Genomic DNA, 22,266 nt, shown 5'->3' on the forward strand with positions numbered 1-22,266 from the left:
CGGCCCCTCCGGCCTTTTCCCCGCCCCTTCCGGAAACCGCGGCGCCGCCTTCCGCCCTCGGCCACTATGGCGGTAGCTGGCCGGCTGCGGTGGCGGCTGTTGCTGTTGGCGGTGCCGTGGCGCTGGCGCTGCAGCCCCCGCCGCGGGGCTGCCGGCTGCCCGCCGGCGGGGCAGGTCCGCGCCGCCTTCCTCCGCTTCTTTGAGGAGCGCTACGGCCACCGCCGCCTGCCCTCGGCCCCCGTCCGGCCCCGCGGCGACCCTCGCCTCCTCTTTGTCAACGCGGGCATGAACCAGGTGCTTCCCCCCACCTCCACCGGCCTGCGTTCGGCCCGGGGTTCCGGCTTTCGCCGCCTGCGGCCCGCCCCCGAAGGTCCCCTCCACCGGCTTCCCGGGCCCGCCGCGTCTTGGGATAGCCCCTTTCACGGAGGTCTCCTGCGGTGGGATGGGGTCCCGCGCGGGCTGCCCTCCGGTTCGCCTCTCGTAGCGCCGTGTCTGTGTTTCAGGAGGCCCAGGCGCAGCTCCCAGCGCTGGGTGGCATCTAGCAACAGCGGGTGTCTCTCTGCCTTGATTTCTAGTTCAAGCCCATTTTCCTGGGCACGGTGCACCCCCGGAGCGAACTGGCACAGCACCGGCGGGTGGTGAACAGCCAGAAGTGCATGCGGGCGGGTGGGAAGCACAACGACTTGGAGGATGTGGGCCGCGATACTTACCATCACACATTCTTCGAGATGCTGGGGAACTGGTCCTTTGGGGATTATTTTAAGGTGAGACGATAGGAGCAAACCCTCCCCAGGGGGAAATGTGGCCTTTTTTTCAGAGCTGTGCTGTAGTGCCACAGGACTGTCTGTAAAAGGCATTTTAGTAAGCTCCAAATTACTTTTTGGGAGCTCTGTGGCCTGGAGCAGAGGCAGTCAGGTGGTGTGCTGAATCACTAAATGTGCCCTGCAGACTCTTAAAGCGCTCAGCCTTTTGAAGCTGTGAACAACACGCACAAATCAAAGTTCTTTGTGTGAATGCCAGTGTTGACCATTTAATGTGGTGAAAGAGGTTTCCCGTTCATTTAATGCTTGTTACTAGAAAGTTTGAAAAGGGAAGAAGGATAAAGGATGCTAGTTGTTTTGCTAGTGAATACATTTTTTCCTTGGAAAGAAAATAATACATGTAACTGCTAGTAAGCACGTGGCTGTAGACCATGCTGCAAACCTGAGGGTCTCCCAACAATTTAAAAATGTTAGTTTTTCACAGGCAGGAGTGAGCTGTCTCACTCACCTGACCCTCATCCTGCTCTTTGCAGTGCACCTTAAAATTTGAAAGGGAGAGAGCAGCTGAAATTAACTTCTTTGGTGTTTGACTCCCATTCTAAAGAGCCTTCCTGCAACACTATGCATCCTGGATTACTGTGCTTTGCTTATTTTCCCTGCCTGGTCAGGAGGAGGCATGTAGCATGGCCTGGGAGCTCTTGACACAGGTCTATGAGATTCCTAAAGATCGTCTCTACGTCACCTATTTTGCTGGAGACTCCTCACTGGGACTGAGCGCAGACGAGGAGTGCAGGGATGTATGGCTCTGCCTGGGGTAAGTGTGTTAGAGAAGAGATTCTGAGCAGGAGATGCTGACATTTCAGTCTCTGTAGTCTCCCATTTGCTATTTAGTTGATGGAATCAGATGTAGGGGCCAAAAATTGTGTCTTAAATTCATTTTGTTTCTGGTTTGTTTGGGCTGCTAAAAGTCAGCTGGGCTCTGAGTGCTCTGGGGCACTTGACCTTTAAGCTGTTTCTCAGATGTTATCAATCTGGGGGGCTGTGTACCTAAGACTAGCTGGCCTAGGTGAAGTGTGTGAAGGATCTCTGATCCTTTTCTTCCTCTCCATCATGAGCTGTGGAGAGTACATTCACTGAAGCTAGCAATGGCTGCTTCAGTGTGAGGATGAAGCTGTTGCAGAGAGCACTTCCGTGCTTTGGGAGCTTGTTCCAGGCTGTATGTGGGCTTTGAACCCAAGGCAGCCAGTTCTGTGCCACTGTTGGTGTTCAGCCTTGTCCATTGTGATCAGGTCTTAGCTCTGCTGGAGTTCCTTCCAAGGAGGAAGGTGGCTCCACAGACCCAGTAGAGAGCCTGCCTCTGTCAGCAGGAGCCAGACTGTGTTTGCCAGCTATTCTGGGCAGTGAGTAGGATCCTGTCTGGTTTGGTCCAGCTTGTTCCTGCTAAGGAGAGTAACTCTGTGTGAACAGAAGCAAAGGAATCCTAATGTGTTTGGTTACTGAGTTGTAGTAGTCAGAAAGGATTCCTCCCTTCCAACTTTCTCTGTGATCTAGGCTACTATGTGCTTTGTGTGCATGCCCTAGCACTGCCACCTCTGTTTGCCTTTCCAGGGTGCCTGCCAGTCATGTGCTTCCTTTTCCATTGAAGGACAACTTCTGGGAGATGGGGGACACAGGTCCCTGTGGTCCCTGCACAGAGATCCACTATGACCACGTGGGTGGTGGCAGAAATGCTGCAGCACTGGTGAACCAGGGCAGCCCCGATGTAGTGGAGATCTGGAACCTGGTCTTCATGCAGTATAGCAGGTACCAGGCATCTGGTCTGAACTCCAGAGCCTTTCCTGCTTGTCTGACTCCAGAATCATACATGTATATTTTCAGACATCTCACTGCTTTCTGGGAGGTGGCAGTACAGGAGCAAGAGGGAAGCTGTGGAGATGTGTCGAGTGTGGCTCTTGGTCCCCTTTGCTTTATTTGTCCTGTCCTCCTTCAACCTCTGCTGCCTATTCTCCCTCACTGCTGCATCCCAGAGGTCTCTTGAGGTCTGCAGCAGGCTGGAGAAACCTGCAGAAGGAGGAGAAGGCCGTGGGCCCCTGTTCAGGGAAGGCCTTTTTCCCTATGTAACAGTCTATCCTGGCTATCTGAGGGTCGGATCCTGGCTGCCTGACAGTGCCGAGGCAGGCTGCTGTTGGTTTGTCCCTGAGCTTCCTTTTGTGGGGTCACCTGCTGTTTCCATCCCCTGTCACTCTCCCATTCTCTTTGACTCACCTGCTCCTTTTCGTTGCCCCTGAAGTGACCCTGGCTTCTCCTTTGCCTTTTATTTTTCCTGGGTGGCTGACAGAGAGATAGAGGGGAATCTGCTTCCCTTGCCGCAGCACCACGTGGATACAGGAATGGGCCTGGAAAGGCTGGTGACAGTTCTGCAGAACAAACGCTCCAACTATGACACAGATCTCTTCACTCCCATCTTGGATGCCATTCACAAGGTGATGGTGCTTCTGCTCAGAGTCACAGCTAAGCAAAAGCCACTTGAATGCAGACTGCTTGTCTGGTACCATAGTACAGCCTTCTCTACACGTGTTACTGTGCAGTATTTTGAGACAGGAGTTGTGTCAAGCCAGGTCCAGAGCAGCATTCTAGGGAAACTGGGGAGAATTCCAGGTTGAAAATCTGCTGGGGTATCAGCACTGCTGATCCATTTTTCCTCCAAAGTTTCTTAAATTCCGCAGTGCCAGGGCATTGGCTGACCTGTCTTAGGTACGGAAGTCTTTATATATAATGCTCTGGAAGGATTTAATGAGTACATCTTAGATGCACAAGGTTCAGAGGTAGTTGAGAAACATGATGTCAAGTGTAGCTGGCTGCCTCTTGCATTGAAACTTTTTCCTCCTGCAGCCATTAATTTCTGCTGATCTGTCTCCTTACTTTCTCTTTTAGGGCTGTGGGGGGCCCAGATACCAAGGCCTGGTCGGAGATGCTGATGTTGGGCATGTGAATATGGCCTACCGTGTGGTGGCAGATCACGTGCGCGCCCTGTGCGTGTGCATCACTGATGGCATCTACCCAGGCTTCTCTGGAGCAGAGTAAGGACATAAGGAAATGGCATGGGGTGGAGGGAGTTAGGTCTAGAAATGAGTATGGACAGCCAGGGTAGAGGTTCTGGTGTAAGCCCAAGATGGGGGAGTGCACGAGCTTTGGGGAGGCAGGAAGGTGAGCGCCTGGAAGTGGTTCTGATCTGCAGGCTTATCCTTGGATGGGTGTAGAGTGTGGGGAGCAGCTGGCCTGTGGCAATAGATGAGGCCAGAGGAGCTGGAGGGGGGACTGCGCTGGATGTGGGATCTGGGCAGGGATGCTCACATGGCTGCCTGGCGAATCCTGCCCTGCTTTCAGACTGGTGCTGCGTCGGATCCTGCGCAGGGCTGTCCGCTTTTGCTCTGAAGTCCTTCATGCTCCACCTGGGCTCCTGGCCTCCCTGGTGCCTACTGTAGTGGAAGTGCTGGTGAGTAAAAACTGCTGCCTTGGGGGAAGAAGTGTCACATGTGTCAATTCAGCCCCATGTCCCTTTCCTGTACACTGTCAGGAGACAATCTTGGATGTAAAGATGCTCCAGGAGGGTGTAGCTTGTGCTATGCATCACAGCAGTAAAAAAATCTCTTGTCTCCTGGTCATTTGTGATGGGAGGGAGGGGGCCTAGTGTGACCAGCAGTACGGTCAGCACAAGTGTGTGTATAAGTGTATACAAGCACATGTTGCTGTTTCCTGAGGGCAGTGGCTTCCAAGCTGTTGTATCTGGTTAAAGCCATCTGAAATTGGTCCCTGTGAGTACTAACAGCATCCTAAAAGACAATGCTTTCTTCCCATTGTAAATGGATGTGTTTGCCAAGAGATGCTGTGCCCCCAAGAGGGGCTAGCAGAGGTTGGAGATACCCAGGAGACAGCAACTGAAAGTCCATGTGTGATTCTTCCCCTGTGCTGCTGTCCATGGGGCTGTGTGCTAGGGTTCCTTTCACACTCACCTGCCTGAGAAACCTCTATAATGCTTGTGGCATGCTGTGAGGTCCCCCGAAGAAGATGCTGAGGATGTTATCACTAACTGAGGCTCACTCCACAGGGAGATGCCTATCCAGAGCTGACAAAGAATGCAGACCAGGTGAGCAGTGTGGAATCCCCTGGAGAGAAACCCTGTCTCTCATTATCTTTGTGAGGCACTGCTCTCAGGGGCAGAAGTCAGCCTTTCCTTGGGACTTAGCTGGAGGAGTTTGCATAGCCTCCTCCATCACCATGTTCTCATGGGCGGGCTGAGATGGGCTGGGAACATGTTTGTATCCTGGGCACGAGAAGTATCTGTGGCAGATTTCCTTGTGGGTGCTCTACTAGATTCTTAGCAGGGACTGCTTGTCCTTGTAGAAGGTGGCAGTTGCCCTAAAAAAAGCTAGGGTAGCTCTTTCGTTGAGTGCAAGTACAGCCTGTCCTAGCCTGGGTACCCTTGGACAAAGCCGATCGGTGATTTAAGGCTAGTCCTGGCTTGCTTCTGCTGACAGCAACTGTGATTAGCAATTTCTCTGGCTGTTCCAGCCATGCAGTTTTAATTGGGTCACAGACATGAATGTCTGACAGGGAGCATTTGTCAGCCTCCAGCCTTCCCCAGGTGGATGGTCAACATTCCCTTGACAGGAGTGGTGATAGGAAGCACAATGACTTTGGCACTGTTTAGTAATGCATTGGGGCAATTTTGTGATGGATACTTACAGAACAAAAAGGCTAGTTCAAGCAGACACAGTACCCCTGTTAAACACATACTTGATTTGCTTTGAGCTGACTGTAGCAGAGCTGAGCTGGGGAGCTACCTGAGGTGTTATGGCTATCCCTTCTGATCCTTGGGCAGATCATGGATGTCATCAATGAGAACGAGGCAGCATTTCAGTCCTCCCTTGAGCGTGGGAGGCGTATCATTGAGCGGACAGTGCAGCAAATGGAGCCGTCCACAAATTTCCCGGGTGAGTGTCCCTGCTTTGACAAGCTGCACTAAAAGAGGGTTTGATCCAGGTCCTCACAAGCATTGCAGTCAAAACTGGTGGATGTTTGCCTCCCCCATGTGTTTTCAGTGACCTTCTAGCCCCAGGCAGAGGAGCAGATGTTGCTCCTTTCTCCAGATTGCAATTGTTCTCATGACACACTAGGCACCAGACAAGTTAGAAACAATCCCTTGCTGCTTTATTGACTGATTAACTAGGTCCTTACAAGACACAGTTGAAAGAAGGAGCTCAGGACCCAACCAGCACAGCTGCCTGTCTAGATGTGCTACACTGAGTTTTAGCAGGGATGGGGCTGTGGAGCATCATTAATACTCAGTCCCATACAAGAACAACTGCATGGCTTCTTTTCCCTTTCCCCATTACCAGTGCAGTTGCACACAACACAGGTGAATCTGGTTACCAAGGCACACACTAGATTGGTCCCATCCAAGCAATCTTGAGATGCCTTTGCTTTCTGTGTTCACACAGAGTTCATGTCCTTTTTGTCCTGCAGCTGAAGTAGCCTGGTCTCTTTATGGGAATTTGGGATTCCCTCTGGATCTGATTGACTTGATCCTTGAAGAAAAGGGAATCAGTTTGGATTCAGCTGCTTTTAATGAACTTGCTCTAGAAGATGCAAAGGTAAGAGAGAGTCATGCCTTGTCAGAATAATTCAGAGCCTTCCCTTTCTCCTGAGAGCATGGAGGCAGAATTCCTTTCACTGCTGAGGCTCTTCAGATGCACCACAAGGCCATGTGTCTTTTCCCTGAAGGGGAATTGGGTCTGAAACAGCACTGTGGTCACAATGCCTTTGCTCATGGGTGTGGCACTGAAAAGTATTGGCTAGTGATTCTCTTCAGATCAGTAGAAGCGTTTTATGATGCTGACTGTTGCTGGCGTGAAGGTTGTCATGGAATTATATAGGTTAGGACTGTCCTCAGTCAGATAGTCCAACTCCTTGCACAAATCAGAGCCAGCTTAGACAGCCCAAACAGCATGTGATTTATGAAGAGTTTACAAAATCTCCTTGGTCTCTGTAGTGCTGGAAGACTTGCACTGCCCTCCTGTGCAGTAATCGGTTCAGGGCCTTGTTCTTCTGAGCTTTAATGGCCTGGAAGTTTCACGGCTACACAGCAAGCTGTGCTGGGAGGGTTGTGTTAGCTGTTGCTTATAGCCTGGCTCAAGGCTAGCACAGGGTGGTATTGAGTGCTTGTGGGGTTTGAAGGAATGGGGTTGGTTTAGCAGTAACTTCCATCAACCTGGATCTAAACAAGCCTTTTCCAGGAAGGTGGAAGAAGTTGTTCCTAGTCTTACAGCTCCAGTTGTCAGTTTGAGTGCCCCCAGGTATCTCCCATCTAACTGTGCCTTTTCTCGTGCTGTAGCGGAAGGCTGGTGGCCCACGGGCAGGACAGATGGAGGACACAAACACACGCCTTGATGTGCACTCACTGGCTCAGCTGCGAAGCAACAATGTGCCTGCTACTGATGACTCTCCAAAGTACGCCTACACACTTGGGCAGCATGGGCAGTACGGTAAGTGGCCAGGTCCCATCTGTAAGGCATGCTCTGCCTGAGGGTGCTTGAATCCCTCACAAGACTGCTTTTACTGCCTAACCTCATGCATGCAGAACATGTACTTTGTGGTTCAAACCTGTCCACCTTGCTACTGCATCTTTTCTCTGCCCCTGTACCTCATCCCAAAGTAGGTGCTTTTCTTATTGCTGTCGGCGTGTCCCCCAGAAGGCTCTGGGCTGGTATTACTGTGCAGTGGTGAAGCAGGGATTGTTGATTTCTGATAAAGATGAGTTTGTCCCCAACAATTAGGCTCCTGGGCATGAGTGCTAGGGAGAATGCAGAATAATTATGCAAAGGGCTAAGGTAGGTGTCTAATGCCGTGCACTTGCTACTTCTTTGGCAGGCCACTAGATGCCAGTGCAGGCTTTTTTATCGTTTAGGGTAACTGAGGTTGCTGATGCTCTAGGGAAAGCATTAAGCTAAACCACAGAGAGTAAGAGGTGGTGTGGCTGTCACAAACAATTAGAGATAGCTGTGTACAGCCATCTCCCTCTTACCCAGTGTGCTGCTGGCCACCCACACTAAGCAGAAAGTGAGGCAATTCAAGCTATATATACTATGGCAAGAGCACAATGGAGGAGAAAAGCTCAGCAGTGACATTGGCTAAAATCTCCAAGCTAGAACTGTTCTACCTCCTCAGTCTCTGAATCATGGAATAGTTCAGGTTGGAGGGGATCTCTGGATGTCCAATCTCTTGATCAAAGGAATGTCAGCTTCACATTCAGATCAGGTCGCTCAGAGCCTTGTCCATTTAAGTTTTTGGTATCATTAAGGACAGAGATCCCACATCCTCTCTGTTTCCTGTTCTTTATCAGTCTAAGTGTGAAAAGGTTTTTTTTCCTTCATGTACAACCAGAATTTCCTGCACTCTAGGTGTAGTCTCACAAATGCTAAATAGAGATGAATAACCACTTTCTTTGACCTGCTAGCTATGTTTGTGTTCATACATCCCAGCAGCAGGCAGTCTTCCTTGCTGCAGGGGCACCCTGCTGACTTGTGTTCAGCTTGCTCCTGAGGACCCCAAGGTTTCTGTCAGTCCATTTCTGAAGTCTGCTGAGATGCCTCTGAAAAGCAGCCCTGCTCTTCAATGTGTCAACCAGTCCCCACCAATTCATTGCCATACACAAGCAGGATAGGGGTACATCCCATCTTGTCATGGATAACCATTAATGAATATGTTAAATGGTGTTGGCTCTAATAGCAGCCACAAAATAGCTCTACTAGTAACTGAATATCAGTTGAACATTGAACTATTGAGCAATTCTCTGTGGGGCCAGCTGCACAGCCAGTTATACATCCACCTTATGGTCTACCTGTCCAGTCCATATTGCCCAAATTTGGCTTCAAGGAGCCTACAGGAGAGCATGTTAGAAGCTTGCTGCATCAAGGAAGGTGACGTCCCTGTCATTCCTTGTCCACCAAGTCTGTCATCTCTTCAGAGAAGGCAGGCAGGTTTGCCAAGCTTGCAGGGTAGCAAGCTGCAGGTGTGTCTGTGCCACATCTTGTTCTATCAGGCTCATTTAGAGCCAGATTGGGCATCCCTGCCTGCTTACCTGCTACTCAGCAGGTCTGTCACTAGGCAAGTGAGGGGTGACTTAGTTCCAAATAACAGATCCTTTGTCCTTTTTGCCAATAGCTGTTGCTTTCCTCTCAAGGCAAAGTGCCAGCTTTCGGTAAGACTGGGTGTTGGCAGGGCTGGCATGATGGAGTGACCCTCTCCTTTCCTGTTGCAACCTGTCAGGGTGTATGCACTAAATGCTGCCATATTCCTCCCCCTGACAGAGTTCAGCCCATGCCAGGCCACTGTCCTGATGCTGTACAGAGATCAGTCTCTCCAGAAGGAGGTTGGGGCAGGGCAACGCTGTGGTGTCATCTTGGACAGGACTAACTTCTATGCAGAGCAGGGCGGGCAAGCTTCTGACCAAGGCTACATGATACATTTAGGACAGCAGGTAAGACCCTTTGCTGCCTGAACCCAAGGCTGCCATGGGTACTGAGGCCAGGCAGAATTCCCCAAGTGGTGGGCTCTTTTACTCTGTTCATTTGCAAGCTGCTGACTCATGACAGTTCCCTTGGCTTTGCATCAGGGTTGGTGGGGTGAGGGAGAAGCAGCAGTAACTTCACAGAGGTGTGCTTGCTGCTCTGTTTGTCTCTTTCAGCCCTTTGCAATTTTGTCTTGGTGGGGAAGAATGTAAAGTCTTTTTGGGTCTCCCTTCTGTGTGCTGCACTCTCGCCAGCTGGGGTTGTAATGCAGAGAGAAGGCAATCTGATCAGAGAGTCCATGAGCTGAGTAACTTGTTTCTGGCCAGTCTTGGATGACTGCAAGCAGTGCCCAACCTGAGACCCAGTGCAAAAACTCTTATGCCTCCAAAAGCATCGTGGAGGACCTCTACTTCTGCAGCATGTTTCTTCAGCCTTGCCCGAGGGAGAGCTTTGACACTCTCCTAGGAAGTTACATGGGGTGCAGCTTTTTCTCCTTCCCATATTCCAGCTCTTAAGAATCACCCTTGGGCATTGATGCTGCCTTTTTAGCCTTGCAGAATGTGATAGTGCCTTGCTCAGCACTTCTCCCCAAGCTGAAGCAAGGATCAAGTTTCTGTTGCCAGCCCAGTGAGGGAGAAATGGCACCTTGGATGCCTGAGACGGATGCCCAAAACAGATGCCTTGGCAGCTGCTGTCCATTTTCTCATGGACAAGCATCCTTGTTAGGAAAATTCATCAGCATGGGGGATGTTACTGCCCCTCCACTGCAAGCTGACAGCCTCAACATGTTGTGCAGCAAGTGGCTGGGTGCAGGGAAGGTCTGAGGCATGCTAGTTACATTTGCAGTAAGCTTCTCCCTGCTTTTCCCACTCTATCCCTGTCTTTTAGCAATCAGTGGGGGTTGTGTTTCCCAGTTGGATCAAACAGGCACCTACCACAGGTATTTGGATTTTCCCTGTGCCCTAACTCATCTTTCTGTCTCTCTGCTCAGGACATACTCTTCCCTGTAAAGTCTGTTCGTCTCTGTGGTGGTTATGTGATCCATGAGGTCACTGCTGTTGAAACCCTCCGTGCTGGTGACCAAGTGCAGCTCTTTGTGGATGAGGTGATAACTCACTGCTCTTAACCTTTTCCCAGCCTTGCTTTGAGAGTCTTGTGATGTCCTGAGTAACCTGGGCACAGTAGAGCCTTGTCCCTTGTATTCCTGAGACTGCTCTTCATTGTGATGTGCAGTGGGAAGGAGACCTCACAAGTGAATCTTCTATGAGCCATTGGTCTGTCTAGAAGTATCCAGTCTAACCTTTGCTGTTTTACAGATGTGATCCCATGGGGAAAAGAAGTTAGATCTGCCCTGTGACATAAATTAATCTGACAGCTGTACTACCCATTGTTTTTCCCCCCATCCCCTCATATGCAACCTTTCCCTTATCTCTTCATGCCATCCCCTGCTCCCCTGAGCTGTGGAGAACCAGCACTTCCTGCCAACTTGTCTGTCCTTTCAGGCCCAGCGGCTGGCCTGCATGATGAACCACACCGCTACCCACCTGCTGAACTTTGCACTCCGCCGCGTCCTGGGTGACAACACAGAGCAACGAGGGTCCCATGTGACAGCAGAGTGGCTGCGCTTTGACTTCGATACCAAGGTTACTCTGGACTTTGTTTTCTTTTCTCAGCAGTACCAATGTCCCAGTACTGGCCTTCTCTCCAGGGATTCTTCTCCTCTCACCATAATGACTCCTTTAGAGATAGGTTATGTTTTATTTGAGCAATGAAACTTGGCCCTCTGGACATGACTGGCTCCGCTTTGCACTGACCTGACTCTAAGCAGGCTTGCTGAGGGTATGAATGGGGGTCAGAAGGGAAAGGACTTAGCAAGGCCAGTGCTCATGGTACTGACCTGAGTAGTGTAAAGGCGTCTTTGAGAGATTCACCAGCTTGGCTGTGGCACATATCTGATGTCTGTGCTGGTCATCCAGGTGAGAGCAGTTGGGAACTGAAAGCTGTTGGGTCAGGCTGAGCACTGGCCCTGGTAACCTGTCACTCATTGCAGCATCTCTTGAAGAGTTTGGTTGATGCTCTTGGATCAAGAATCCTTATGCCTCATGGGAGGAGGAGGTTAGAGGGTCATGATGCTTACAATTCCCTTTTACAAGTAGGGAAGATGAGACACAGGGAGAGTGATGTGCCCAAGCTGAGTTGCCTGGGGGCCCTGCACCAGTTCTCCTTCCTTTGTTCTGTACCTCGCAGGAGGCTTCTCCTGAAGGTGGCTGATTGACTTCCTCAGGGCCCTGTGACTGTGGAGCAGCTGCAGCAAGTGGAGCAAGTGGTCCAGGATGTGATCAAAAGAAATGAGGTTGTTCATATGGCTGAGGTTCCCCTCATGCTGGCAAGAAGAGTTCAGGGACTCCGTGCAGTGGATGAGGTATGACAGGATGGCAGCACACATCTTCATAAGCCTTCTCCTTCAGCAGGAATCATCTGGACCACAAGAGATGTTGACGGAACAGGTTTCTGCAAGGGAATTGACTCCCAAAACTCAGGAAGGAAAATAGAACAGAGATGAGATCTCAGAACACTGTGTTGTAAAACATGGAGGCTGGGATGTGTAGGGTTTCTGCTCGTTTCTTTGCACCAAAAGCTTGTAGTGTCACCCAGTTGTTTCTTTCTCCCCCTGGTGACTATCTGTGGGGGAGAAGCAGTGCTGCCCCTGACCCAGGCTACTCTAGAATAGGGGAAAAATGAGGCAGACACCTGAAGCCAGTTAGTCTGTAAGTGCCCCTGAAGCACCATGTTGTTAGCTGCTGATCCCTGTCTCCTCTGTCAGGGGTATCCAGATCCAGTGAGGATAGTGTCCCTGGGGGTCCCTGTGGAGAGTGTGCTGACCTGCAACTCTGAGGCTGCAATGCAGACTTCTGTGGAGCTCTGCTGTGGGACGTAAGTGACTTTTACTTGCAGTCAGAAGGTGTGTTTGTGGGCGCTGGTGGCTGAGGTAGAGACATTCTTGCAAGCTCTACTCTCTGTCCCTGTGCAACTAAGTTTCCTCACCGAAAAGATCTTCTGAGGACAGGATGGGCTATTTAGGAAGCTTTGGAAGTCTGAGGGTGAGAAAACTTTAGTGAAATGCAAAGCGGTTTTCCTTGCTTCATAGTCTGAAATCAACGTGGAAGCTGCAGAGCACCAGCAGAGTGTGGGAAAGGGATGTGTGGCCTATCACACCAGAGTTACAGTGCTTTGGCTTTGAGGTTGCAGGAGGGCTGGGGACCCAGCAGGAGACTCTGAGACCATTGTGAGATTTTGAGGCTGCTCTGATTATTTTAATTAGTTATCTTTGCCCTCTTCTGCTTTGAGCAGTAATGAGAGCAGAAGAAGAGTTAATCAATCTTAGGACAATGCTGACACAAAAAAAAAACCAAACCAGGAACAAATTGGCCTTTAAGCAGATACAGCTGAAAATGAGCAATTTCTAGTCATGAGATCATTCTTGTGGGTATAGTGGGACAAGATGGGAGTGGAGATGATCAATTCTTTTGAAGCTGTCTGAAATGACTACTTGTGGTAACAGAAGCTGAGACACTGTAGTTGTTTTCATATCCAGTGTTGAATAGCCAAGAAGGAAAGGGGAGGTTGTCAGTGCCCTGTCACTGCACAACTAACCCATGACTGGAGTCTACTGGCCAGTCTGTGAGCTGGTCTGACAAGAGAGTGGTGGAGTTGGAGGAAAAAACTACTTTCTACAAGGTTCAGTAGCAGCTGAGTAGAAGAGAAAAATCCCAATTCATTGTACTGCTGAAGGAAAGGAGAGGAAAGCAAAGCAGAACTTAGCTGTTATGCACCATTTGACAGCAGCCTGCTGGGCAGGTAGCACAGAGGTTCCTCTCGAGTAGCTTCAACTCTGCTGTCTCTTGCCTGACAGGGTGCCATCAGGGTTTTAGGGATGGTAAAGGATTGAAGCTATTGGGATTGGGGAGAGACTGCTGGACTTGAGACTTGTCTTTGCAGGCTTCCTGATTTCTGTTCCCAGAGAGCAACTTATTCTCTTTCCTGTTCTCTGCTGACTTTGCAGGCACCTTCTACAAACAGGAGCTATGGAAGATCTGGCCATCATCAGTGAGCGTCAGCTTGTAAAAGGGATTAGCCGTGTCATTGCAGTGACAGGGAGACAAGCCAAACAGGTAAGAAAGAGGGAACTGAGATTTCTGCCATGTCAAGGCAATGCCAGAGGGACACAGCTTTGTAAGGTTCCTGCATAGGCAATTAGTTTCCCCCTGCTTTGCCTGGAGCCTCCCTGCTGTGCCTGATCTGGCTTCCTCCCTCAGCCCTGGACTCAGCTCTGCTGCTGTACCTCACTATTCACCTCCACTTCCCCTTTCCTAGTCTCCTGTCTCCTTGACCTTCGTTCCTCCCATCAGACCCCCTTTTCCAAGATAACAACTTGGCACAAAATATCAGGAAGCATCTGGACTATAAATTTCAATCCCCAGGTAGGTATTTAAAGGTGTGATTCTTTGTGCTTTGGTTTCACCTCCTGCTCACCTCCTGCCTATCACAGTTGGATTTGCACTTTATGATTACAGGGCTCTGGTCTCATTCTTACAGCCCTTTTACTTCTTTTCTTTAGTCTTTTTCCTGCTAAACTGTGGTTCTGGTCTGGCTGGGTCTGTATAAAAAGTAAGAACCCTACTATTGGGTCCATGGGATTGCTCTGTCCTTTGAATATCTGGAAGTGTCAGGGGCCCCACAAGCTTGCCTGCTTCCTTTAAGGCTGCAGTCAGAGTAGAGTGACTCACTGTCACTGGGAAGTTACTGTGAATTGGGAAGACTAAAGGCAAAGCCCACCCCTGCAAATCTGTTGCTTTTTGGCTGGCTGTCCCCTGCGCATCTGTGTCCCTAGCAAGGCTTTTCCTCATGCAGGGGAATGAAAAGCTGCAGGGGGCATCTGCATGCCTTGCTGGAAGTACTGACCTGGAGATCCCCCAAGAGAAGCTGTGTGCATGCGTTAATCAGACAAGGGAGATTGCAGGCATGAAGGAGTGACTTGAAATAAGGGATGTGTATCCTAGCTAGGCAGAGTAGTCTTCACCGTCCATGGCTTTTCTTATATACTCTCTGCGGTCCTGGTCTAAAGTCTTGCAGGACCACCATGGGCACAAAGATCTGGCAGGGAGAAAATGCTCCAAACCATACAGATTGTATTAGGTTTTTTTATTAATAGTAGCATTAGTGTTAGGGAAAGCAATAAGAAATACACCAAGATCAGCTGAACTCAGGAAATAAGCTTGAACAGCTGACGAGGTTCCTTTAGTTTTAGTGTTCCTTTAGCTTCTCCAGTCAGTAGTTTCAAGATTGCATTTGCTAATGAAAAAAGAGCACCAAGACATAAATGGGTGTTACGGATGCATGACTAACCAAATCCAACAGGTGTTAAAACTCAGATTTATTCTTCAGTAAAAGTTAGTTAGAAGTCCAGTAACATTTTCTAAAACCACAGGCTCAATGATGTAAAGAGAATAAATACTACACAGCCGACTTAAGAATCCCCAAGATTTAAAGTGATGGCTCAAAACGTGCATATCACTCACCTAAAAGCTGAGGGCTCTCTCCCTTGAGGAGTTACCTCGGGCAGTGCCCCGACCCGAGGGGGAGTCCCCGACTGCAGACCCGCTGCTCCGAGGAGGACTGCCAACATGTCCTCCAGCGGGACCCCTTTTATACCCCTGTCGAATCTGACCTGTGGTCATTTAATCCTGTTGGCCAGGAGGGTCACCTCGGTGTACTTGGCGCATCTTGCTTGGCCAGTTCAAATTTCAACCTGCAGCTTCCAGGGTTTCCTTCCCCTTCTCCCTTCCTGGAGAAGTTTTGTTTCCTGCTGGCAGGATGGGGCAGGGGGGGGGGGGGGGAATGTACTGCCACAATGGGGTTCCCAAGTTTTTCTTGAAATCCTGATCATTTGGTGCAAGATACTGAAGAAACATAAATGCACAACAGCTTGGTCCCCTGGGTGTGACCATCTAGTGTTGGTTGCAAATCTAGAGAGGAATGTTCCTATTTCAGAGTCTCTTGGGGACAGTTGTTCTTAAAGCCTCTGTAGGTGTCTTCCCACTATATCCTGAGCAGCACTTCAGTGTTTATGACCCTGCTGCCTCCCCACTTTCTCCATACCTGCTCATTCTTTCTGTTGTTGCATTTGAAGCATTCTTTCCATCTCTCCAGGCCCGGGAAGCAGGCCAGTGCTTGGCTATGGAAGTGGACTCTGTCTCCCTACGAATGAAGGAGAGGAGTACCTCGATTCCTCAGATGCAGAACCTCTCCAAAGAAGTGGGACAGTTGACCAAAGTAAGGATTACACTCCTGTACAGAAGGATCCTAGCATGGGCTCTATACACTTGAGGCACATGACTTCTTCCCTACCAGGTTCACATCTTACCATGGTCAATAGCAAGGGCAAGTTGCTACCTGCTGTTGCCTCTTTGATCACAAAGACTTCTACCAGTGTCCAGGTGCCTCTGCTGCAGATGACCTCTTGCCAGAGGGAGTGTCAGAGAAGGCAATGGTGGGGAGGGTAGAGCAGTGAAAAAGGGTTCCCAGGTTCTTCCCCAGGCTTTAGATGCCCAGCTGAAAAGAGAAAGCTACACATCACAGTGACTGACTGGCCTGATCACATCAGGGGTATAGGAGGGTCTGGGAAGAGGCCAGGCTCCAGCCTGACCTCCCAGAGAACTAGCAGTTTATGACTAGGTACAGTTTAGTGTCCTTATACAGCAAATTGTCTTGCAGATGGTGGCTAGCACTCCAATGCCCCAGTGGCAAAGAAAAGAACTACAGACTATCCTCAGAGCGCTACAGCGAACAGCCAACACAGCCGTCAAGAAACTGGAGATGCAGCAGGTACTGTGGCAGCAGCACACTAACGTGCAGCCTGCTAGTAGCACTGTGTGGCATACACACAAGTGGACCTGGTGTCTCTGTCACATTTCACAGCTATTTAGTCACTGGAGTCCCATTAGAAGGCAGGAGAAAGAAGGTACAATCACACACAGTGCAACATAAGCCCTGTGTTGGGTTGATTTCACTGGCATTAACCAGAGCCCTCATTTAAAATGGCAGTGAATTGTGAACTGACTGGGGTTTTGGCACCTGCAAAATCCCTGTGTCTCTCTGCCTGTGAAGATGAAGAGCCCCATATCAGTACTTTGGGCAAACACCAACAGGCAGATAGGCATCACCTCCCTTTTTATACATGAAGAAAATGAGATGGCCCTGACAGTGTGCTTTACAAGGTTCTGCAGTAAGACAGTGGCAGGACAGAGCCTTTCTCCCAGCCATATGTATATTGCTGTGGCTTCCCACTGCATTTGTGTTCTGCCAATTTATGTTAAAAGACCTTTAGAAATGCTTATTGGTGACTTAATGTTCTCAGTAAGCACTATCATTTTCATAAAGTAGAAGCGTCTTGCCACGGGAGCCTTCCTGAGACATCCAGCAATGTGTAGGTCCAGGAGAGAAGCTGGGGACTGAAGAGGTCACTGTCTACTCCACTTTTGAAAGGGGTTCATCTCTGCTTGCTTTTGAGGAAGGAGGGTTGTACAGGTCTCCACGTGGAGATTTCAGTCTGCCAGTCTTACTTTGACTTCTGCTAGCATGCATTTCCCATCTATCCCACAGAGCAGCACTTCCATTCCCTATGTACATATGTTACATGCATATATCCCCATCCAGCCCACACTGTGCCACCTGTAGCCCCTCAAGTTCTATGTGTTTCCTCCTCCAGGCTGAAGAGAAGGCGCAAAGCATGCTCGCAAAACATTGCAACCAACCTGTCATCGTTGATACTATCCCAGCTGACTCCCTCTCTGTGAGTAATCCACATTACTTGTTGGCCCAGTGGTTCCTCAGGTGCTGCATAGAGTAAGAGGGAACTGCTGGGCATGTTTTCTGCTGCATGCCAGTCTCCTTTGCTGTAGCCTGACCTCTCTTCTCCCTGCCTCTCCTAGATCCTAATGAAGGTAGTGAACCAGCTGTGTGACAAGTCTCCTGGCACATCAGTCCTGCTACTCAGCCCTCAGGCTTCTGGTGAGGTGCTCTGTGCCTGTCAGGTGTCCAAGGTAAGCAGAACCCTGGTAGAGACATGGGGAACCTGCCTGCAAAAGGGAGCTGGACCCACGGCTCAGCAGATCCCAGTTGAGGCTTTTCCTGAGATTCTGCCCAGTGCTGCTGGTTAATCATGCAGGGGTAGGACCTGATATGACCATGCTGGGACCAGATATGCTTTCAGTCTCTGCTGGGCACAAATATCCCTGGATCCTCCAGGCCATGTTTGCCCAGGAGCAGGACACAGCATTGACATGTAAGCTCAAGCTTTGCAGTCCTTGCAGTTGACTACCTCAGGTAGCGAGGGCCCAAGCTGGGTGAGGAGAGAATGTTGTTACTTTTCTTTATCCAGACTGCAGAGTGCTCCACAGTCCAAATTACTTTGCTCTGTGTCTCTTCCCCAGAATTGCCTCCCTGTGTTCTCTGCTGCTGACTGGGCCGTGGCTGTCTGTACACAGATGGAAGGGAAGGCAGGAGGTTCTCCTGTCGTCGCTAAGGGCAGTGGAAATGCCAAGGGCATGCAGGGAGCCCTGACTACTGCACTGGAGTTCGCTCAGAGTAAACTCTTGAAATAACTGTGATGCTTTGGTGGCAGGACTGCTGTATGTAGCCCAGCTGTAAGCTACGTGGACACTTGGTGCAGAGCACACATTATACTCTGCTGATCTGAAAGGTTTAGCAGCTCCCACGCTGAACGTTGCTGCAGCCACTGCATTGAAGCATTTGGCTTCTGGCCATCAGGGATCAGCAGAACCCCACTCCTGATCCCACTGACAGAACGATGCTGCCTGTTCTCAGCACGGACATACAGGGATGGAGCCTCAGAAAGCACCAGCTGCAGCAGCAGATCCTGCTGCTTCTGGAACAGTGCAGTTCTTGCCACAAGATTAGCACAGAGAGGCCCCATGAGAGCATGGGGGGAGATGGCACAGTGTTATCCTAAAACCATTAAATGGCAGAGAGTGTGTGATCCCCTGATGTTTCTTTTGTTTTTTCTTTCCCCCCTGCTCTGGCAGAGAGGTTTGTTCTGTCCCTGCAGCCCTACAAGTCAGCACACACTCTTGTGTAAGCAGTCCTATCCTACTGCAGAACTCAGGACATCCTTGTGATTAAAAAAGCTACTGTAATTTAGAAATCGGAAGAGAAGTCCCACCCTGCTTGCAGTCTCAGCCTTGTTAGGCTATGCAACAGGTAGTGCTGAAGCCCGTCTGCAGTACTGAAGCATGGAGGGAACAAAATCATCCCAGCCTCTGCCTCTTTGGTTTGGATGAATGTTCTTAGCCTTGTTTCCTCCTGCCACTCCCTTGTAACTCCTTTCTTCTCATACTGCTTACTGGCTTCTCACATAGCAGCACCTACCTAAAAACCACCATGGATCTGGTGAGTTGTGTGAATGGGAACTGTTGTGTTGCAGCACGGAACTCCCTGCAGCAGGACACTTAGCCTTGAGGTGAGCAGGTCTCCCTCCTAAACTGGTCACTTTTCATGAACACTAGTAGACCTAGCAAACTCGACTCATAAAGACATTTCAGACTTCATTGTTAGAGTGATGTCTAGAGCTCTTGGCCAAAGCACCATTATTTTAGGTACTGTATTGACCTAAATAGAGATCACAAATGGTAGCTGAGGCAAAGGTGCAACAGGATAGTGATAGAAGCAGGTTTCACCCTGTGAGCAGCAACAGCAGGCTGACAGGGATGAATTTCACCAGCAGGTAGGGTTGCCTGTCACTGTGGAGTGAGGTGGAGGAGGCAGTAGCTGCGTGCTTTTGGGGAGGGGGAGAGAAGGGGTGGAAGCACAGTGATACTGATGGATGGGGAGCAGGAAATGGCTGTCACATAGATAAGGATTGGTAAAGAGGTTGTAGTGGGGAATGGCCCAGTCTCCCAATGAGATACTCCCTCCACTTTTCTTAGCTGTCTTTTTGAGGGGGAGTGGGTGAATAGTTGCTGTGAGGAGAGCCTCCTCTACCTTCTCTCTTCAGTGAACAGCTCACCTGGGAAAAAAGGGAGGTGGACTTAGATGCATCACTAGAGGACATGCGGTTTTCTTCCCTATGTCAGCGTCTGTCCAGCCCAAAATCTCATATGTGGTCCCTAAGGCTTAATGTGGCTCCTAGTCATCTTTGCAAAGTGCCAGGAGCTGGTTTTGCACTTGGATAAGTGCCAGACATAAATGTGAGAAATCAGAGGCAGGAGTAGGGAGCCTTTAAGGGCTGGTGGTGCTCCCCACTATCCTCCTTTCTTCCCCCAAAGCACTGACAACTGCAGCAAGAGCACAGGCCTTCAACCTTTCATTCAGTAAACACTACTTCCAGCCAGGGAGCTTAAAGCAGGGCTTGTTGCAAAGGGGACTGTGAGCCAAGGTCCCTGGGCACCTGGCCCTGCTGCTCTGAGTTCAGCCATCAGAGAGGTGCACAGGCCCCTTTCTTTCATCACCCTGCCAGTGGGGCAGGTTGCTGCTCACCCCAGACCCTGCCTGCATTCCTGTATGCTGTAGCAGAGCAGCCTAGTGCTTTCTCAAATTTCATGCCATTTCTGGATGCAGAGGTGCTGCTGGTGCTTGTAACATCTCTACAAGGAACCTGTACATAGGGAAGGGCTGGAACATCCAGCCCAGCACTTCAGGGACCTTGTGACAAGGCTGGTAGGGTGCTGGAGCAGATGCATGGAGTCCCAGGGGATGGTTTGTACTGTCAGTTGAAAGCAGTGTTAGTGCCCAGTGTTGCACAGCTCCTGTGTTTCACTTGCACCACAGCAGTACCAGATGTGGGGAGGGGAAGGGCTGCTCTGTCTTACTGGGAAAGCGCTTTCCTGGGGTGCTTTTGTGTTACTGTGTTAACAGCTGCTACAGGAGATGATGTCTCCTTTTGGTATTGGAGAGTAGGTGTGGGAGGAGGAGAGGAATGCTGGGTTGAGCTGCTCCTGTGCCATGCTCCAAAAGTAGAGCCTGAGCTTGTTAGCAGCAGCCTTACAAAATTAACCCCCTTTGGCCTGATTTTTAGCTTAGAAACCACTGACCTCTTGTAGACTTTTGCCCAGTCCCTTACGGGGCAGGGGTCTGTGCACTGACCTTCAAGGTAATACCTTTACTCACAGGGAAGTTGAGCCCCTGCTGTTGATCTTCTGGAGGGCCAAGGGCTGCTGCTGCAGAGGCAACCGGAGCGGTGGCTCTTGGAGCCATTGGAAGGAGGTCCATCTCTACTGTGGGAGCTGTTGGGCTTTCAGCACTATGCAGTGAGTGAGCAGCAAAGGCCTGATGGCTCAGCACCCCAGGTCTGCTCTTCCCCTCCATGTCCCATGGGAAAAGTAGCTCCCTGCTCTCAGGATGACAGATGCAGCCCTACAGTGAGAAATAAGCCCCTACCCCCACATAGGGGCACTAGGGGAAGGCTTAATGATCCTGCAGCCAATTCCATCCCATTTGGGGAACTGAAAGGTATTGGTTATGTGACAGCAGTTACAGCTTGGCCAAGCAATACTGGAAGGTGGGCAATGGGAAAGGCCCAACACAGCCTTACGCTGCAAGCACACCAGTGAGCAAGGATTATAAAGCTCTTAAAGCAGAGTAGGGGCGTTTTAATCTGGCCATCCTACATGGGGTCTGTGGGTGGTCTCAGGTGACTTCTGCAGGCAGGCTTTCCAGAAGGCAGCCTAAAATGGCAGGAGGCTGCTGAGGACCAAGTCCCACAGCTCATCAAACAGCTCTGGAGATGGTAGCAGCACATCTTTGAACAGGGAGCACTCAACTACCTGCACAGCCCTCCCCAGCTTCTCTGTGCCTGTGGCTACTTGTGGTGTCAGCTGAAAGACCTGAGTCTGGGAGCAGTTGCTCTGCAACAGCCATGCACCGTGTGGGATCAGGCCAGTCCTATACCTTTTCCACACCAGTTTGGTAATTGTGTTCCTCAACTTCTGCACCTCCAGCTGGAACCTCAGTCCCTTCTCTGCATCTGCAGCAGCCCCAGCACTCCCTGCACCTAGGGAAGTGCTGCGCTGCCTTCCTATAAATGTTAAGAACAACCTGGTCAGCAAGCAGGGCTGCAGCCTGCTGTGATGGCACTGGCTCTTCTCCTGCCTCAGCCAGGGCAGTCTTGGGGAGACCTTCCAGCTTGGAGCCCGTTTTCTTTCTCCTCCTTTGCTGCTCTTGGCCTTTCTGGGCATGAAATTCAGTATATCCTTTCCTCTTTCTGAGCCTGCAAGGATTTAAGTGGGTTATCGATGAGGTCACAGCATAACCAAGTCATGATCTTACTAGATATCATAAGCTCAGTAGCATTAAACGTACTCTGTAACTGAAGGACAAAAAGGATCTTACCCTACCAAAGAGTAGTCTGTGGAGGCATCTGTGATGCCCATATCACCCCAGGCTGGTAAAGTGGGTTGCTGCAGTAGGAATGCTGGGATTTGAGCTGTGGCCATGCCAGGCCATCGCTGATCCTAGGAGAGAGAATTTCCTGCTGTTCTCCTGGTGAACCCCCAGTGCACAGACTTGTGTCCCATTGTCCCCTTTCCCTGCTGCAGAAGGACAATGCATTCATGCCCCATGCTGCAGCCACAGTAGCTGCCATATTTCTGCCTGGGATGCTCTGTATTTCCATGGCTGGTCAAGCAGTGCTCAGCTGGTAGGGCTTAGGGGAATGAAACATGAGTTTTAAATGTAGGTCTCCAGCCAAAATAGCAGCTTATATTCTCTTGCAGTCATCAAGGATCTAAGGTGTGAGCAGTACCCTGGGCACACGTTTGCAACTCCAAACACATGCACGCAGAAGGAACGGCAGGAAGCGGGAAACTAATTAGAGAGATGATGGGGTTTTTGCTGTGAACAGGTGCTGTCAGGTTGGCAAC

The 22,266-nt window shown here is 50.2% G+C and overlaps 1 protein-coding gene across 9 annotated transcripts in view; it reads left to right on the plus strand.

The window, feature by feature from the left end:
* Positions 1–56: 56 nt before the first annotated feature.
* Positions 57–22,266, plus strand: part of AARS2 (alanyl-tRNA synthetase 2, mitochondrial) — a 46,229-nt gene continuing 24,019 nt past the window's right edge. For 2 of the 9 annotated variants that reach the window (XM_075042954.1, XM_075042952.1), the window contains exons 1-21: positions 57–294; positions 576–764; positions 1,430–1,575; positions 2,370–2,564; positions 3,100–3,244; positions 3,696–3,841; positions 4,149–4,257; positions 4,870–4,908; positions 5,644–5,755; positions 6,288–6,415; positions 7,156–7,306; positions 9,131–9,300; positions 10,323–10,436; positions 10,834–10,974; positions 11,616–11,753; positions 12,156–12,265; positions 13,395–13,503; positions 15,542–15,664; positions 16,106–16,216; positions 17,100–17,183; positions 17,323–17,433. In XM_075042954.1, coding sequence (XP_074899055.1) covers positions 67–294; positions 576–764; positions 1,430–1,575; positions 2,370–2,564; positions 3,100–3,244; positions 3,696–3,841; positions 4,149–4,257; positions 4,870–4,908; positions 5,644–5,755; positions 6,288–6,415; positions 7,156–7,306; positions 9,131–9,300; positions 10,323–10,436; positions 10,834–10,974; positions 11,616–11,753; positions 12,156–12,265; positions 13,395–13,503; positions 15,542–15,664; positions 16,106–16,216; positions 17,100–17,183; positions 17,323–17,433 — 2,799 coding nt within the window. In that variant the 5' untranslated portion in view covers positions 57–66. Of the gene's footprint in view, positions 295–575; positions 765–1,429; positions 1,576–2,369; positions 2,565–3,099; positions 3,245–3,695; positions 3,842–4,148; positions 4,258–4,869; positions 4,909–5,643; positions 5,756–6,287; positions 6,416–7,155; positions 7,307–9,130; positions 9,301–10,322; positions 10,437–10,833; positions 10,975–11,615; positions 11,754–12,155; positions 12,266–13,394; positions 13,504–13,705; positions 13,813–15,541; positions 15,665–16,105; positions 16,217–17,099; positions 17,184–17,322; positions 17,434–17,823; positions 18,415–22,266 lie in introns of those variants that run through there. The other 7 variants (XM_075042950.1, XM_075042956.1, XM_075042955.1 and 4 more) reach the window with 7 other exon arrangements.

This window comes from Buteo buteo, chromosome 12 (assembly GCF_964188355.1).
Source record: "Buteo buteo chromosome 12, bButBut1.hap1.1, whole genome shotgun sequence".
Classification (NCBI taxonomy): Eukaryota; Metazoa; Chordata; class Aves; order Accipitriformes; family Accipitridae; genus Buteo; species Buteo buteo.